Genomic DNA, 18,530 nt, shown 5'->3' with positions numbered 1-18,530 from the left:
CCAGTACCCTGTCCATCTAGTACCCTGTCCATCTAGTACCCTGTCCATCTAGTACCCTGTCCATCTAGTACCCTGTCCATCTAGTACCCTGTCCATCTAGTACCCTGTCCATCTAGTACCCTGTCCATCTAGTACCCCCCCCCCCACCCCCCTCTGACCGGGCGCTGACCCTCTTAGCGAGTCAGACTGAGACCAGCATGCGTCTCCAGGCTGAGCAGCTCCACGTAAAGCAGTGTCCTGATGGGGAGAGACCTCCAGGGTGTCCAGGTGTCTTCCATGGAGACGGACCAGACTGCTTTAATTTCATCTATTTTAGTCTCATCCTCTTTTCACACCAGCCTCCTCTTTCTGTCCTCTAGGGATTGTTTTATTTTGCACCATATTATATTATTAATTATTATTATTATTATTATTATTATTATTATTATTATTATTATTGCATCTCATTTTTAATATGACTTTTACTGTCATGTCCGATGATTGCATGTGGAGGGGGAGAGGCCTAACACAGCAGTGTTTATTTAAAGCTCTGGCCCTGGGACCTCCAGCGGGTCATGGGTTGGGTGTCCGGCAGGTTCCCTCGTGACCTGGGTCCCACGGCAAGTCTCAAAGGATTTAGATTCTGGTCCCAGGCCTTGTGGAGCTGTGATGTCATGAGGACAGTAGTAGTGGTGGTCCCAGGCCTCGTGGAGCTGTGATGTCATGAGGACAGTAGTAGTGGTGGTCCCAGGCCTCGTGGAGCTGTGATGTCATGAGGACAGTAGTAGTGGTGGTCCCAGGCCTCGTGGGGCTGTGATGTCATGAGGACAGTAGTAGTGGTGGTCCCAGGCCTCGTGGGGCTGTGATGTCATGAGGACAGTAGTAGTAGTGGTGGTCCCAGGCCTCGTGGGGCTGTGATGTCATGAGGACAGTAGTAGTGGTGGTCCCAGGCCTCGTGGAGCTGTGATGTCATGAGGACAGTAGTAGTGGTGGTCCCAGGCCTTGTGGAGCTGTGATGTCATGAGGACAGTAGTAGTGGTGGTCCCAGGCCTTGTGGAGCTGTGATGTCATGAGGACAGTAGTGGTGGTGGTCCCAGGCCTTGTGGAGCTGTGATGTCATGAGGACAGTAGTAGTGGTGGTCCCAGGCCTCGTGGGGCTGTGATGTCATGAGGACAGTAGTAGTGGTGGTCCCAGGCCTCGTGGGGCTGTGATGTCATGAGGACAGTAGTAGTGGTGGTGGTCCCAGGCCTTGTGGAGCTGTGATGTCATGAGGACAGTAGTAGTAGTGGTGGTCCCAGGCCTTGTGGAGCTGTGATGTCATGAGGACAGTAGTAGTAGTGGTGGTCCCAGGCCTCGTGGAGCTGTGATGTCATGAGGACAGTAGTAGTGGTGGTCCCAGGCCTCGTGGGGCTGTGATGTCATGAGGACAGTAGTAGTGGTGGTGGTCCCAGGCCTCGTGGGGCTGTGATGTCATGAGGACAGTAGTAGTGGTGGTCCCAGGCCTCGTGGAGCTGTGATGTCATGAGGACAGTAGTAGTGGTGGTGGTCCCAGGCCTCGTGGGGCTGTGATGTCATGAGGACAGTAGTAGTGGTGGTGGTCCCAGGCCTCGTGGGGCTGTGATGTCATGAGGACAGTAGTAGTGGTGGTGGTCCCAGGCCTCGTGGAGCTGTGATGTCATGAGGACAGTAGTAGTGGTGGTGGTCCCAGGCCTTGTGGAGCTGTGATGTCATGAGGACAGTAGTAGTGGTGGTGGTCCCAGGCCTCGTGGGGCTGTGATGTCATGAGGACAGTAGTAGTGGTGGTGGTCGGAGGAGACGGGGTTGTTGTAAATTTTGGCATCGCAGCCTGTTATTTTTCTTAACCAGGTGTAACAAAATCAGCCGCCCATAAAAGGACTTCCTAGCAGTACGACTGCGACGGAGCTACCGGTAGCTCCATGCTAGTGCTAACCATTGGTTTCAATAAGTAACGCTACCAAGTTATGTGTCGGGCAGCTGCAGGACACCTTCAGAGACGTTATGGACAGAATGCACCTGTTCGTATTCTTTAGGACAGTATCCAATTAACCGCCCACCCTCCCATATCAGCTGCCATGATGCCGATTGTTGTTGATTTTTTTGTCCAAATGTAGATAAAGCAGCTGAATCTTTTCCGACACGCCCTCTTCAGATAATCAAGCAGCAGCGCGACGAGGAGGGTAATAAAAGATAAATAATAAAAGATAAATAGAGACCGATTCCCGTCATCCATTTTTCAAGCCCAAATTGTCCGATAGTGATCTGTGCATCCCTGCGTTTTACCCCTGGTCATGAAAAGTAAAGGACTGGCATTCACAATGTGAAGATATCCCTGAGTCTATACTCTATAAGTGTTTTTGTTTTATAGATCAATGGGTTACATATGTCCCAAAGCTGGCTGAGAAATCTCTGCTGGACTGAAAAGAAAAGACAAGTTCCTTCTTTTTATTTTTATTTTTTACTTAACTGTATGTGTACAAATATATACTGTAAATATATATATATAAAGCTACAGTTTGTTGCCACGCAGACTTGTCACGGTCTTAGGAAGCAACACGGACACTTAGACATATAGACGCTGTCCCTAATCGCTGGTCAAAGGGCAAGAAAAATTAAATAAAATAAAAGATTTAAAGAAATGTAAAGAGCTTCTAACGGTTAGTGTTACTAGCGGGGGTTGAGAAAACCAATGTTTCTTAAACTGTGGCTTGACACCCATAATGGGTCCCAGGCCTGTACCTGGCAGGTCCTCATGACCATAGTATATTTTAATGAGCCTGGCGCCCAGGGGGAGAGTTTGGGTCCTGGGAGTTGAAAGGTTTAAGAACCACTCTGAGGGAGGGGGGGGGGGCTGATCCCAGACCAGTGTTTACAAATGAATACTTCTTTGGGCAGAACTCTATGTCTGACTCCAGGTCAGGGCATGAGAGCAGGTTGAGGCATGTTGACAACCTGCTGACTGACATTTGGTGTAGTTTTTTTTTGTCTTTTTCTTTTTTTCAAATCTAATGTAGTCGTGAGCGATACAATACGACCCAAGAATCACGATACCAGACGTTACGAGACCTGGAATACCAAAGATGCTCAAAGGATAATTGTTTTCAACCTGCACCCTGACGTTCCTGTCATTCTAGTGCATTTGATTTGGTAGCAGCTCCTAAACTGTCTTTTAAAACTATGAAATTACTGAATATGTTGGTGTTTTTGATCTTTGTTGTTGTAGTATGATGTTTTTGAGTCTTTGTTGGGTCCTTGTCCTGTTGGAGAAAAACAATGCTGATTTATTTTGCACATAATCTCACACACAGTTTTGTTCATTTAGTTTGACAGTGACATCATCGAGGACATTGAATTCTTGTGTTGTTAATTACAGCTCAATGATTTAGATGATAGCAACACCTTGTCTTGTAGGAACTGCTACCTTATCATTTCATTGAGCTGTAATCAAAACGACAAGGATTCAATGTCCTCGATGACTTTACTGGTGGCCATATTCAAACTTGTTTACTCTCAATAACTGTCAAACTAAATGGATGTGTGTAAACCCGTTTTTGTGTGAGATTATGTGCAAAATAAATCAGCATTGTTTTTTGGTGAACTTCCCCTTTAACATCACTCCAAATGTGATACATTTGACACCATAAGGTACTCAAACCTCTACTGTCTTTAACTATGACTGAACACAACACTCTAATTTACCATCTGAAAACGTAAAACGGAGTTATATGCTTCTGCGTTTGCGGTACTCAATGCTCCTCAATTCTCTGTGGGAATCCATCAGTATGATGCTAGAAAACTAGGGTCTAGGTTGAAAACGACCGCAATTATCCTTCATATTGTAGTATGATACTTTTATGTATCATGGTATAATGGTCCATACTGGATTAACTACTTTTTTTGTTAGTGCGTGCTGATCCCAAATTGTAATAGAATCATAAGACAAACCAGTGCAGACTTGGTTAATATGGCCATTATCTTCCATTAGCCAGCTTCAACGATAGTTATCTTTGACCGTGTCGTACTACTTGGCATAGTGATACTTGGGCTGTGGTTGTATGATATTGTCACAACCATGATGTAATGGGTTGTCAATATGAAGTCTAAAGACCATGTCGGTAAGATATTAGACCGTTTAGAAGGAGAAGCTCGTTGACTTGAACCAAGTTCAATTTAGAGTTCTAAGCAAGTTTAGATTGTTAGGATCCCCATTGGTTGACGCAAGGAGTGCCGGCTAGTGTACCTGGCATACAAAACAATAACATATTACAAAGTACAAGTTCAGAGAAAAACAAACAAGTGCAGAGTTAGTTAATTTAAGGGTTGAATTAATGGTTCTCACCATCACAGACTCTTTAGACTCTGCCGTTGCATTACGTGTTTGTTTCATGAACTTTGAATAGTTTTTGAATGAACGTGGTTCTCATTCCAGACGGATATCTTACTGATATGACCTGTAAGGGGTTGAAACCAGCACACAGTCAAGTTTCTAAGATACACTACCTTTCTAATTTTATTTAATTGTTTTGAGGTTTTATTTAACCGTTTGATGCTGGAAGGCAGGTAGACGTGGCACGCTGACCGGACAGGACCACAGGTATTTTACATTCTTGCCAGACGAGTGTCCGAACAGGAAGTCCTAAATTCGCCACTGGCAGAACTTAATATTAAGAATCTCGCTGTAGATGAGCTGCTCAGGTGACGCCTTCACTCTGTCCAGAACCCTCTACCTACTAAGGTTCGGCCACTGGAACCATGGAGGCCACGGACCAGAGGTTCCCAACCACTGATGTAAATAGAGTGCCGTTCCCGCTACTCTACGATAGAGGGTTCGATATGCTAGTGTTGCCAGGCAACGAATACAGTTGAGTTGTGACCATAGACACGGCATTGAATATCTATGGTCGTGGCTGATGTAAACCTAAATGTTGTACCTTTAGAAACAAGGCACTCGAGTCTGGCATAGCAGTTTCCCTTCCCCCACACACACACACCTGCCAAATCTGAGTTCCTCAAACTGAAGCAATGTTAAACGGACGTCTCTACTGTTGCGATTCTAATCTAACCGGAAATGATTTTACTTTGTGAAGTAGTGTCCTGGAGACGAGATGATGGAGTTATTTCTGGGTGACCGGGCCTGTCCCCTGAACAGTCGCCACGTGACAGGAAGACTAGCATGCTATAAAGAGCCTGGGTCCCAGAACTTAGACTAGCATGCTATAAAGAGCCTGGGTCCCAGAACTTAGACTAGCATGCTATAAAGAGCCTGGGTCCCAGAACTTAGACTAGCATGCTATAAAGAGCCTGGGTCCCAGAACTTAGACTAGCATGCTATAAAGAGCCTGGGTCCCAGAACTTAGACTAGCATGCTATAAAGAGCCTGGGTCCCAGAATTTAGAGAATGTTGGGATTCACGAAGCAGGACTACAGTTACGTAGACCGACAGCCTTCCAGAAACCAGTCGCATTCCTAAACCTCATACTCAAGTTTGGTTTCTACAGATTCAAAAAACACAAACGTCTAGATATAGTTAGTTATCTTGGGGGCGAAGGTCATCGGCTTCTCCTGCTTTGTGAGGATCCCGTAGAGCGGTTTGATTGGTCGGCGTTCGGACGCCTCCCACACCCAGGTTACAACGGCTTAAAAGAAAAGAGAGAAAAAGAAAAAAAAATGAATTTTTAAGAGATATTTGTACCATTTGAACATGCTTTTTTTAAATAGACTTTGAAGGTTGTGGAAAGGGAAGATGTAAGGAAGCAGTGGAATGACGATAGATATATTGTTAAATGTTTTGTATAGATAATTGTTAGTGTTTTCTATTCTCTTCCTGCTGACATGGACATTCTTCCACAGCGGCCACCCGACTGTAGGCTCCACCCCCCCCCCGTCTGACTCTGTACAGCACAACAGACATTCCATATGTTTACAGCTATGTATCGCTTTGTGACATCACAGGAGGACCTCTTTACAGCTACCTATGTATCCCTTTGTGACATCACAGGAGGACTTCTTTACTCTATACCACACGGCTGTCTTTTTACATTTTTACACATTCTCTTTTTTGCTGAGAAATTGTCCCTGAAAACTTGTACAAAAAAATTTGACCCACATCTGGATTGAATATTTGGAGTTATCTTTTAAAGTGCATTAATAAAAAAAATCCAATTTCGATCTCTTGTTTTTATTCATGTTGAACTATGTTTCTGAAGTGTGTGTGGGGGGGGGGGTGATGCCAGTAACTAGTTACTGTAATCTGATTACTTTTTTCAGTAAATAGTCATCTAACTTGTTACTTTTTACAAGCCAGTAATCTGATTACAGTTACTTTTCCAAGTGGCTGTGAGTTACTATTTAGTTACTATCTCATAATGCTGATGATAAGAGAGCCAGGGGTACAGTCAGCTAGACCGGAGTATGGCCTGATGGCTGATGATGACCTGTCTGAGCAGCCAATCATGATTTATGACATTATGCACTTTCAATAAAGCATTATTTTAAAAAAAAAACTTGTCATTCTTGTGGCAGCAGCAGGAGGGGGGACGATGACTTCGTAACCGAGTTACTCAAGTAATCAGTAAAGTAACTAGATTACTTTTTAAAGGAGTAATCAGATTATTTTTACAAGTAATCTGGCATCACTGGGTCTATGTGTACAAAATGGTCATTTGAAATTCAATTGTTGTAGAGGAGTTGGAATAATGTGAAAACACTGCTTTTCATTGTTCCCTTTTCTGCCTTAAAGCATTCAATAGAAGGCTATCTTGGCACAAACGAATGCAAGCGGATATGGAGCAGCTAGCCTAACTGTTGGCCAAATAGAGTAATATGTAATATGAATGGAGTACTTACAGTTACAGGTATACTATATAAAGCAGTCATAGGTGTACTATATAGAGTACTTGTAGGTGTAGGAGCACATAATATGAATTGTGTGAGTATTTTGATATATATATATATATCAAATATGATCTATGAGGAGGACAAGGACAATCAAAATAACATAGAATAAAGAAAAGTAAGTAATTATATAAATTAAAATAGTACATTAACTAAGAAAATAGCAATAATATTTCAGAAAATAATTAAATAAGAGGTTAATGTATAAGTATATATAAGTATAATAATTCAGTAATGAAAGAAATATTAGATCAAATAATAATTATGAAATTGGCTGAAATGTTGATGAGAGCGAAGAAAAATACCCTCCTCTTCCTCCATCTCCTCAGACGATGATTGGCAACCTTCCCCCACGCCCACCCGCTCTGCCTTGAATTCGTTGAAAGGAATGCTGCATAAAGCAGTAGCTAAGATTCGAACGACATTGGCTGTGCCTACCTAGTACATTGTTCAGTACTTAATTGCCAGTTATTTCCATAGTTCAATCGATATATTTGTGAACATGAGCTACTCTCAAAGCTAGAAACCAGATAAGTAAGAATCTAACTTGTGATGTCATCAAGTCTGGAGCTCCACCATTGATAATGAATGGGAGATAAAAAAAATATATATATATATATAAAAAGTTATATATATACATTTACATTTTGTCATTTAGCTGATGCTTTTATCCAAAGCGACTTACAAGTTCTGTACCACAAGTCAGCAGGAAAGGTACAACTCTCTTACAGCTGAGTAACAATGTTCATCAAACAGTTCTGAAACTTGGGTGCTGCAGTGTTGACATCACATATGCCTGCATAGTAGAGACATATTAGTATAGTAGGAAGAGTGCATGATAGTATAAGACTAAGGTTAGTGTTAAACATTTTTTCATTTCAGATATTGATTGAAGTGTGTTTTTAGTTGACGGTGAAAGATTGATCAGGTTTCAGCTGTCCTAACTGGTGGGACGTTTGTTCTATACCATTATTTATAACCAAATTATCTTTATTCGATAGTAGTGTTCTCAGTTCTGAACAGAACACTTCATTGTCTATGGAGCCGCTTCAGACCGTATACACGATGATGTCACAAGTTTTGAGATTTAGCACTAGTTTTGCTAATTTTCACAAATATTTTCTACTGTGACTATGAATTCTGAAATTGGGTGTAGTTCCCATTTAAATCGGGCAGGGGTTTAGAACATTGTCATGTGGTCACCCAATTTATAATGGCAAAACAACAGGTTGTCAATGCAATTTTAATAGATTGATGCATCAATACTTGATGAATAAAACAGGATGCCAGTCAATAATTTATATTTTATGACATTGCTAGTAACAATACATTTCCTTGCCAAAAGGGGAATAATCATTGGCCTATATACTTTTCCCTAAATGTATAATCTGTTTACATCTTACAGTACATCTTTTACCTGCACTGTCCGTAATATAAGGTAGGATGGCTTAGAGTAGACGACAGAGTACAGCAACTTGTAATGGGCCTGGTCTACAAGATACACTACACCACTAAGGTACCCATGTACATGTTGAGGTACTTCCCAAAGGTCAGTGAATACCACGACCACAACACCAGAGGGAGTTCCACAAATCATGTTAAACCCAGATTCGGCTCAAACAAGGGACTAAACACGTTTTCGCAATTATGCCACAACAATGTGGAACGCCCTACCCACAGCCGTAAAATAATGTGAATCCCTACCCTCCTTCAAAACCCCTCTCAAAGAGCACCTACGGGAGGCTGCAATTCGAAAACTGGTCCCCGTAAATGTCCATACCCCTCCTCCCACCCACCCCCTCCTAATGTACAGTTTCCTCCCCCTCTGTTAGGATCTCTGTTTAACAGTACTGTATATTTGCATATCTTGTATGTCACAAATGTAACTACTGTATATCTGTATGTCATGTATGTCATAAATGTCACTATGAATTGAAAATGGGGGACCCTGATGTAAACAAGTCTTTCTCTGGTCTGCATCCCCTTAACAATTGTGTGATTGATTGATTTATTGATTGATTGAAAACTTTATTAACAGATTGCAGAATGGGTACAGTACAGTACGGCTCAATACACACAATTGTTAAGGGGATGCAGACCAGAGAAAGACTTTCGTCTTGTTTACATCAGGGTCCCCCATTTTCAATTCATCATAACATATATGACATACACAACATACAGATAGACAGTACTGCTACATCTATACACATTTATGACATATCAGATTTGCAAATACAGTACTGTTTGTGATACAAAAAGAGTCCAGAAAAGAGAGTATATACATTTGACGTAGAAACTGTACATTGGATGGTAGGTGGGGGGGGGGGGGGGGGGGGGGCTGTACATTGTAGGTGGTTGGGTGGGTGGGGTGGGGGGGACACTGTACAACTTAAGCAAAACTGTACATTGGAATATTGACAAAACCATACTTGGTTTGTGTATTGAGCCGTACTGTATTGTACCCATTCTGCAATCTGTTAATAAAATGTTCAATCAATCAATCAATACATTTAATAAAAAAAAATAAAAGACATGCCATCACTAGCCTACATATTAAAACACGGATAAAATACAAATGTACTAAATGACAATTTTTTGTCTTTAACTATTCTTAGAGATTAAATTCGATACTTTATTTAAATTAGATAGACATTACATTTAGGAATGGATCTTATTTATTTATGTGTATGTATATTATGTTTACCGGTATGTATAAATAAGAGCAGTGAGTCAACTGGCTAACTGGCTCTGTTTTCGACCCTGGATCTGCCTGTTTTTTTCCGCTGCTCTTCCTCCGCGGGAACAGGGCTGTCGATGTCCTGCATACTTTGTTTTTTTGTCCTGCTGCTGAACTTGAGTTCAATATAATACATTATGAGATTAAGTTAAAACCGAGAACCATTTAAATAAATAAAACAAGCTATTTCGACCAGGCGACTCTCCCAGACACCTACGACAACGATATTTTCCCAGCATTCCGTGCGCACTTCCTTTTCCTCCATTTTTTGTAACAGTGCAGGTAAGCTAGTGAAATAGCCGAATAAAAAATACTAAATTACAGGCTTTTACAAAACATATTTCGCATCGATATTCCCCTCAGCTCAACTAAACCAGTCTTCCCTGACAAATCGTCACGTTTTCTTGGTTTCGAGGTTTTCGATGCTGTAGATATTATTTGGATTCTGCCGGCAGCTAATTCGGACCCGTCCTTATTACAACGGAGTCCCTGCTAGCACACTACGGTTATGATTTTTAGTGATTCATTCAAATGTGTTGTCATTCAAAGCATAGGTCGCTCCTTGGTGTAATGTATGTTGTCAACACGTCTCTGTCCTGCTGCTAAATGTTAAGAGAGCCGACTGCAGCTAACTAGACTTCAGGCATGTTGAGCTAATGTCTTGTAGCCTCTCTGCTGCCAGGCTACATACACATGCTGCTCGCTATAGTTAGTTGATTAAACAGGCGACCAAGCTGTAAATGTGACCGAATGGTTTCACAAGTGATCCACATGTATTCGTCGGAATATGTATTCTCAGGGATGCATATTCAACGGACTTAACGGCAGTTGTTTACAAACGACAGCATGGGTCAGCTTGTGTCGAAGGAGCTGGTGATGTCGGTATAGTGATGCTGTGAGTGGGTTCACCATCTGTATGTTTGAACTGAATGTTGTCGTTTTTCAGATTGCACGCCTGGATAAGAGTCAAGATGCCAGGAAGGTAAGCAACTATGGGGGACGTCTTGATTCTGATTGACCTGTCATCAAGGTCTTGTGATTGTAAAGTTATGAGTGTTGACCATGACATGATACATATGACTGCTCGTCAGTGGTGTGGTCCTGTGATTTGGGCTGATCAGTGGATATACTCTGTTTGGTTCCTTCAGACTATGGAGCAAGGCTATCTTTGCCGGGTACAAGAGGGGTCTGAGGAACCAGCGTGAGCACACGGCCCTCCTGAAGGTGGAGGGAGTCTACACCCGCAAGGAGGTGGACTTCTACCTGGGCAAGCGCTGCGCCTACGTGTACAAGGCAAAGAAGTGAGTATACCCTCTCTGAACGAGGACACACAAGTGTCATAGATGTGACACGTTCTCATAGATGTTTTTTACACAAAGTACCATGTCTGAGTTGCCACGAGCGGCAGAATGACTGAATGGGAAGAGGGCGGAAGGAAGGCTTGTTCCTACCTCATCCAGCCTGTTACTTCACATCGTTCACCTCGGATGTGTTCATATCTTCAGTCAGATTTCGTTATTTTTATTCTATTTTGCCTGCGACTTTATTTTCTGTAGTTTGTTTGTCTTGGTTGCATTTCTGAGATGCTGTTGGCGTGGAGAATGAGCTTGGTCTGCTTAGGAAGAAACCTGTAAATGAGGCGGGTGTGATCAGATTGGCAAGCTCATGGCTAGCAAAATAGATATGAAGCTAGCAAAGTGTAGTGGTACATATACAGCTGTGATATGAAGCTAGCAAAGTTTAGTGGTACATATACAGCTGTGATATGAAGCTAGCAAAGTGTGCACCTGTGATATGAAGCTAGCAAAGTGTAGTGGTACATAATATACAGCTGTGATATGAAGCTAGCAAATTAGTGGTACATATACAGCTGTGATGAAGCAAAGCGTAGAGGTACATATACAGTCAGGAACCAGCATCTGTTGGTTGTTTTTAGTTGTACAACTAGAATGTTGACGTTGGTGATGCTGCTGATCCGTTAAGTTTACTTAAAGGAACTCGCCAACTTCTCCAGAGTCGGACAAGAAGATGGATACCAACTTCCTCTGTGCCTTCAATAGAAAGCTATCTGGCTGCAAGCTAGCCTGGCATTAATTTAGTTTGACAAGTTATTGAGTTTGAATATGGCCACCAGTGATGTCATCAGAGGACACTGAACACTTGTGTTAATTACAGCTCCATGAAATGATGTAGATGAAGAATATCAGTGTCAAGAATAGAGAGGTTGATGAAGCCACACTAGGTTGTCAGACAGACCGCAGTCTGATGACCTCCTCACCTGGACCAGTGACGGCTCTGACCAGTGCAGTGAACTAGGCCTACTAAAACATTTGTTGGTGCTTTTGGCCAACAGCCAGGCTAGCTGGTCTGTATCTGCCTCCATTAGTTTGTGCTGTGCTAGGCTAGCTGGTCTGTATCTGCCTCCATTAGTTTGTGCTGTGCTAGGCTAGCTGGTCTGTATCTGCCTCCATTAGTTTGTGCTGTGCTAGGCTAACTTGCAGACGTATCTTTCTAGTGAATGCTGGTTCGTTTTTTTTGGTTCAGCTAAAGGTAGAATCTGTAATGTTGTCAAACGGTGACCTCTAGGCAATACTCTATTGGTATTACACCGCTTGTTGTTTTACAGTTTGTCTGATGTTGGGGGAGGGGAGGGTATCAGGGAGGGGTTGCTACTGCTGTCCACACCTCCGGCTCTGCCAAGAGAGGTCTGAAATTCAGTGTAATAAGGCGGCTGGGTGGCACAGCGGACATTGCGCTCGTCACCAACGCAAGAGACACCGGTCTCGAATCCGGCGGTCAGCGTTGCCTCCGGCTTGGACCGGCCGTCATACTGACTCAATTGGCAGAGTCGGCGGGAGGGGAGTCGATGGGTGGTAGTCTGGTCGTTGTAAACAGCGACTCCTACAGGTCGGTCAGGGCGCCTGCACAGCAAAGACAGGAAATGGCGGGGGCAGTGTGAGCCTCGCACACGTTACACCTCGCCAATGAGAGTCCGTGCTGGCAGGTGAAAAGAAGTGACTGGCTGCCTCCACATGTATCGGAGGGGACATGTGATGGGCTTCTATCCTCCCTACGACCGGCCAGTGGGGGGCACATGCGAGCAACGATCAGGACAGGGGAGGGAGAATTGGCACGAAAGGAAAATTGGGATGGGAGAAAAATCACAGAATAAGGAGGAGGAAAAAGTAGGTCAAAAAAGATATTCTACATTTCATGAAGCTGTAATTAACACAAGGGTTCAGTGTCCTCTGATGACATCACTGGTGGCCATATTCAAACTCAATAACTTGTCAAACTAAATGAATGTGTGCAAAATGGTGTAGAGCCTTGGGATATGTATGAGATTATGTCCTTAAAGGTCCCCTCTGTTGCAGAGTTTAGAACCTTGATCATCTCCAACCTTTGTCAATCAAGTTGTACATGTTTTAATTGATCGTTGTCCTTACTTGTCTTGTGAGATTTTCCTATTTCTTAACTCTGTATGCACACTCGACGTGACTGTAAATATAGGGAAACCTCAGTTGCCTCGAGTTTAAATAAAGGTTTGATAATAAAATGTGCAACATAAATCACGGTTTGTGTTTTGGTGAAGTGCCTGTTTTTAAATAGTTGTGTATAATGTATATACGCTGAACACGGGGTTTATTGGGCTCAATGTCATAAAAGCTGTTCTCGCTGCTGTGCCGTCGAGCAGAAAGGTCATTAAATGCTCTAATGTCTGGAGAGTTTGGTCAGTAAGCAGCATGTGCTTGTGTGCAGGAACACCATGACGCCGGGCGGCAAGCCCAACAAGACGAGGGTGATCTGGGGCAAGGTGACACGCGCCCACGGCAACAGCGGCATGGTGCGCGCCAAGTTCACCAGCAACCTGCCCGCCAAGGCCATGGGACACAGGATCAGAGTGGTGAGTCGTCTGCTTACAACCCTGCCTGCTGCGGCTCCCTCTCTGCCACCTCATTTACTGCCCCCTCATTCACTCCCCCTCTGCCCCCTCATTCACTCCCCCTCTGCCACCTCATTCACTCCCCCAATGCCCCCTCATTCACTGCCCCCTCATTCACTCCCTCTCTGCCCCCTTATTCACTCCCCCTCTGCCACCTCACTCACCCCCCCCTCTGCCCCCTCACTCACCCCCCCTCTGCCCCCTCACTCACCCCCCCTCTGCCCCCTCACTCACTCCCCCTCTGCCACCTCACTCACTCCCCCTCTGCCCCCTCATTCACTCCCTCTCTGCCACCTCATTCACTCCCCCTCTGCCACTCATTCACTCTCTGCCCCCTCACTCACTCCCCCTCTGCCCCCTCACTCACTCTCCCTCTGCCACCTCATTCACTCTCTGCCCCCTCATTCACTCCCCCTCTTCCCCCTCACTCACTCCCCCTCTGCCCCCTCACTCACTCCCCCTCTGCCCCCTCACTCACTCCCCCTCTGCCCCCTCACTCACTCCCCCTCTGCCCCCTCACTCACTCTCCCTCTGCCCCCTCACTCACTCCCCCTCTGCCACCTCACTCACTCCCCCTCTGCCACCTCATTCACTCTCTGCCCCCTCACTCACTCCCCCTCTGCCCCCTTACTCACCCCCCCTGCCACCTCATTCACTCCCCCTCTGCCCCCTCATTCACTCCCCCTCTGCCCCCTCATTCACTCTCTGCCCCCTCACTCCCCCTGCCCCCTCATTCACTCCCTCTCTGCCACCTCATTCACTCCCCCTCTGCCCTCTCACTCCCCCTCTGCCACCTCATTCACTCCCTCTCTGCCCCCTCATTCACTCTCTGCCACCTCACTCACTCTCTGCCACCTCACTCCCCCTCTGCCCCCTCACTCACTCCCCCTCTGCCACCTCATTCACTCCCCCTCTGCCCCCTCACTCACTCCCCCTCTGCCCCCTCATTCACTCTCTGCCCCCTCACTCACTCCCCCTCATTCACTCCCCCTCTGCCCCCTCATTCACTCTCTGCCCCCTCATTCACTCTCTGCTCCCTCATTCACTCCCCCTCTGCCCCCTCATTCACTCCACTGCCCTGGTCGGGGAAATCTTAGATAATGTATCGCACACAAAGATGGTATCTACTTTAGGGCGAGGCTTGTGGTCTTTTATTTTATTTATTTATTTAACCAGGCAGGTCGATTAACACATCCAGCGCCAAAAACACTGTACAGCGTTATTGCCCGCCATGCGTTGACCGCCAACATCGCTGTACAGCGTTTTTGAGATCAATATTTAATTTTTTCGCCATGGCATTCATAATTCATCCACCCAACCCCCGGTGCTGCAGCGGGACCCTAAATGGGACGCCTGTATCAGTTCTGCAACCGTTTCCATTTCCGGGGTAGGCCTGATTGGCCGCGACAGGCACGTGACGCGCGTGGCACGTCCCCGCCGCAGCGCAAACGCGCTACTGCTGGAGTTCACTTCGCCTTTCACATCGCTGCCGTTGGCGAAAGCAGGATGAGAGAGCGTAGATTTCGCTGTGTATCATTTAATCATTTAACATTTGAAAGGCATACATTGTTGTCATACAGAAGTACAGAATACTTTTATCCAAAATGCTTCTTACTGTTACACTGTTAGAGACTGTGCTAGACAAATGAATGACTAATTCGGTCAGAAATAACGTAACTAATAACGTTAGTAAGCACTGCTTATATGCTTATTATGTCTGCGGGGTACAGTAAACGTTTCTCCCGGTACATTCTGAAGAGCACACCGCTGTATGTTGGAGAACCAGCGGTCTTCCGCTCCTCCTCACTCGAGTGAGAGCAAAGCCGTGCACAGCTCAGCCCTGTGAGACGCGAGCAGGAAGGAGCTGGGAGTCCTTCCAATCGGAATATGTTGTTTCTTTACACATATGTTGGATTATGAATATGTCTTATATGTAACAGTAAGAAGCATTTTGGATAAAAGTATTCTGTACTTCTGTATGACATCAATGTATGCCTTTCAAATGTTAAATGATACACAGCGAAATCTACGCTCTCTCCTGCTTTCGCCAACGGCAGCGATGTGAAAGGCAAAGTGAACTCCAGCAGTAGCGCGTTTGCGCTGCGGCTGCCGCAGGGGCGTGCCACGTGCCTGTCGCGGCCAATCAGGCCTACCCCGGAAATGGAAACGGTTGCGTAACTGATACAGGCAAATGGGACTGCAACGCCTCAATACCGCCGCCTGGTGGATGGTCGGGCGAGTTACACACTGAAAAACCGATAATGTCATCGGTGCGTCGAGGAAATTCCTCCGACAGTCACATCTCGCTACGGGACTACAGACAAACACTGGTGTGCATATGGATCGCTGCCATAACGCAATAATCTATATGATTTCGGCGTTTATTGCGCCATACAAACCGGAAATGGATCTAGGTGATCGGCGTCGAATAATTGGGATCTTTCTCCTCCAGTCTCATCAGCGCACGGTAAGAGGGCAGTAACGTTATTTTCAACCCGATTGTTTATTCATTTCACCGCAAACAGTCTGATCAATATATCAACCCATAGTAAATAAAGCAGTTACTGACGATCAAGGAATTATAAACGACCCCCCCTTTCCTCCACGCATGATGAAGCATAATGTATACCGATCAAATACATTTGAATTTTTAATATAGCGTGTATGGGAAAGAAACGCCAATCGATAATCTGTATATGCTTCAGGGCCTATAACTACTGTTTTTGGAATTACAGCAGAAAAGATTAAAACATACTTATATTCTCGAAGGTATTAACACAACAATGTATGAATGAAAAAATATAACGTTCCCACATCCTGAACGATAGATAATCGATGTTGAATGGGCCATAGTAATGTCAATATAGCAATACAATTTAAAAAGTTATAGCCCTGCAAAGAAGGTAAACATCTCCATAGGCTTTCAACGGTGGCAGACTGGGTACAATGATGGGCACAACCCCGGCGCCCAATGTGTTAAGAACAAATTTGTATTTACAATGACAGCCTGGTGAGAGGACAAAAGGTTCCCTCGAAGGGTAACTGGGAAAGGGGACAAAAAAATACAATAAAATATATAATAAAATAATGAATAAATAAACCAAAAAGAACAATCCAGATAAGTCTCAAAGGAGCAGTGCCTGGTCTCAAAGAATCAGTTGTGATTGGAGGATCAAGAAAAGAGGGCGGTCTTGAGATTTGTCAATTGTCTCTTTGGCTCGTACTCCTTAAATGTTTGAATACATGGACGACGAGGCCAGAGGTAAATGATGCCTCACTGACCTGATGACATCACCACTGGGTGGAGGGTGGTCGCGTGGGTTGTGTCAGTTGTGTCAGTTGGAACAGTAGTAATGTATACAACCGTACATTTCATCTCCTGAGCTTTTCTGTCAAAACGGAAGTTGGACTGCAGTCCAACAAACGATGATACTCATATTTTTTTTTATTTTTTTTTATAAACAAGATACTATAATTTATAATTAATAAACAAACTTGAAATTACTACTCATGATCATATCATCACAATTCTATGGCAGCCTTGTCTGTACTGATGGTGTTGACAATTGACTATGATTTGACTGAAAGGTCTTTTACTAGGCCGTCACGATGCTTGATTTAACATCACAGTTTGAATGTAATGTCTGATTGACCTGTGAGACTCATGTTGACGTCTGTCTTCTCTGCTCTTGTCTTCCAGATGCTGTACCCATCCCGCGTGTAATGTTGTTGTGTACATAAACAATAAAAAAAAAAATCAGGTCCACCAAGTCGTTGTCATGCATTTTCACATTGATATAATGGAGTCAGTTGAGATGGTATTGAGAACTTTATCTGTTATTTAACCCTTTCAGTTGACTGATCTCACATGAGGATTTTACTTTCCAACGATGAGGTCATAATTGCTACTGGACATTGAAAGCTACTGGATAGAATCTGAATCTAAAAGGCTTTACACATGGTTTAACCTGTAGGCCAGTTAAAGGAACACGCCAACATTATGGGAAATGTTCTTACTGTATTCTCCAGAGTCAGACAAGAAGATCGATACCAATCACATTATGTAAGGCGCTATATAAAATAAATCTATTATTGCACTCATCAGTGCAAGATGGTACATTCATTAGAGGTCTTCTCTCCCCTGGTTGGTGTAATTTGACGGATGTAGAGCAGTCTGGTAATCTCAAGGTCCCTGGTTCAATTCCAGCTCCTGGCAGTGTCTGAAGTGTCCTTGAGTGAAACACTTGACCCCTAACTGCTCCCAATGAGCAGGTTGCCACCTTGCCTGGTCACCTCCACCCTTGGTGTGTGAGTGAATGGGTTAATGTGAGGCATAAGTTAAGTGCGTTGGATAAGAGCTGTTATAAAAATGCAATCCAATCTAGGTCGTCCTCGGACAGGCCCTCCATCGGTGCTTCCAGTCATCCTGATCCTCCATGCATCTGGCTAGCTCGCCGGTGCTTTCTGTTCCCACATCTCTCCTGAGTACGTCCACGTAGGTTAACGTGGGACGTCCTCGTGATCGATGCCCGTGTGTTGGTTCCCATAGCACAAGAGTGATTTATAGATGGAAAATAAACCGTTTGGACCGTTCTTAACCTTTTTCTTTTACCAACATGAACAAACATTTTACAAAAAACACTACAAACCTGTATATACCAGTTGTCTAGTGTCAGTCTGCACCAAGAACTCATCAACTAGAGAATGAAAACACGTCGCTTATATTTATTTTTTGTTTGTGGGGGGAATCATTAGTTTGTATCACAGATTGGCCCTTTTATGTGTGTTTGTTACTGGACAAAGCAAGGAGATGGTATCATCTGTATGAGGGGTAGGACACGCACAGAGTCCCTGAGACCTTAGGAGGTGCATCCTGTTTGTTCTCAAGGAGGGTAACAGAAAGAGGTGTCATATTGCATCATATCCTGTGAAAAACATGCAGTCAGAATTTGTCAGCA

General features: G+C 44.3%; 2 protein-coding genes across 4 annotated transcripts in view; both read left to right on the top strand.

Moving 5' to 3' along the window:
• Positions 1 to 6,164, top strand: part of lrch3 (leucine-rich repeats and calponin homology (CH) domain containing 3) — a 125,211-nt gene extending 119,047 nt beyond the window's left edge. For all 3 annotated transcript variants that reach the window (XM_084331891.1, XM_084331890.1, XM_084331889.1), the window contains one exon: positions 1 to 6,164. This exon is cut by the window's left edge and continues 1,418 nt beyond it. The gene's annotated coding sequence lies outside the window, so the exon portion shown is untranslated.
• A 3,686-nt stretch (positions 6,165 to 9,850) lies between these two features.
• On the top strand, positions 9,851 to 17,342 carry rpl35a (ribosomal protein L35a). Its single transcript, XM_084317881.1, has 5 exons — positions 9,851 to 9,911; positions 10,576 to 10,611; positions 10,778 to 10,930; positions 13,389 to 13,533; positions 17,273 to 17,342. Exons 2-5 carry the CDS (start codon positions 10,601 to 10,603, stop codon positions 17,294 to 17,296), a joined length of 333 nt encoding a protein of 110 aa, XP_084174007.1. The 5' UTR covers positions 9,851 to 9,911; positions 10,576 to 10,600; the 3' UTR covers positions 17,297 to 17,342.
• The last annotated feature ends 1,188 nt before the right edge of the window (positions 17,343 to 18,530 follow it).

Source organism: Notolepis coatsorum, assembly GCF_963971535.1.
Source record: "Notolepis coatsorum genome assembly, chromosome: 1".
Classification (NCBI taxonomy): Eukaryota; Metazoa; Chordata; class Actinopteri; order Aulopiformes; family Paralepididae; genus Notolepis; species Notolepis coatsorum.
This window is presented reverse-complemented; position numbering and strand designations above follow the sequence as displayed.

Coding starts and splice junctions, on each gene's coding strand:
- rpl35a (XM_084317881.1), top strand. Junction 10,931..13,388: donor TACGTGTACAAGGCAAAGAA/GTGAGTATACCC, acceptor GCTTGTGTGCAG/GAACACCATGACGCCGGGCG. Junction 13,534..17,272: donor TGGGACACAGGATCAGAGTG/GTGAGTCGTCTG, acceptor CTTGTCTTCCAG/ATGCTGTACCCATCCCGCGT.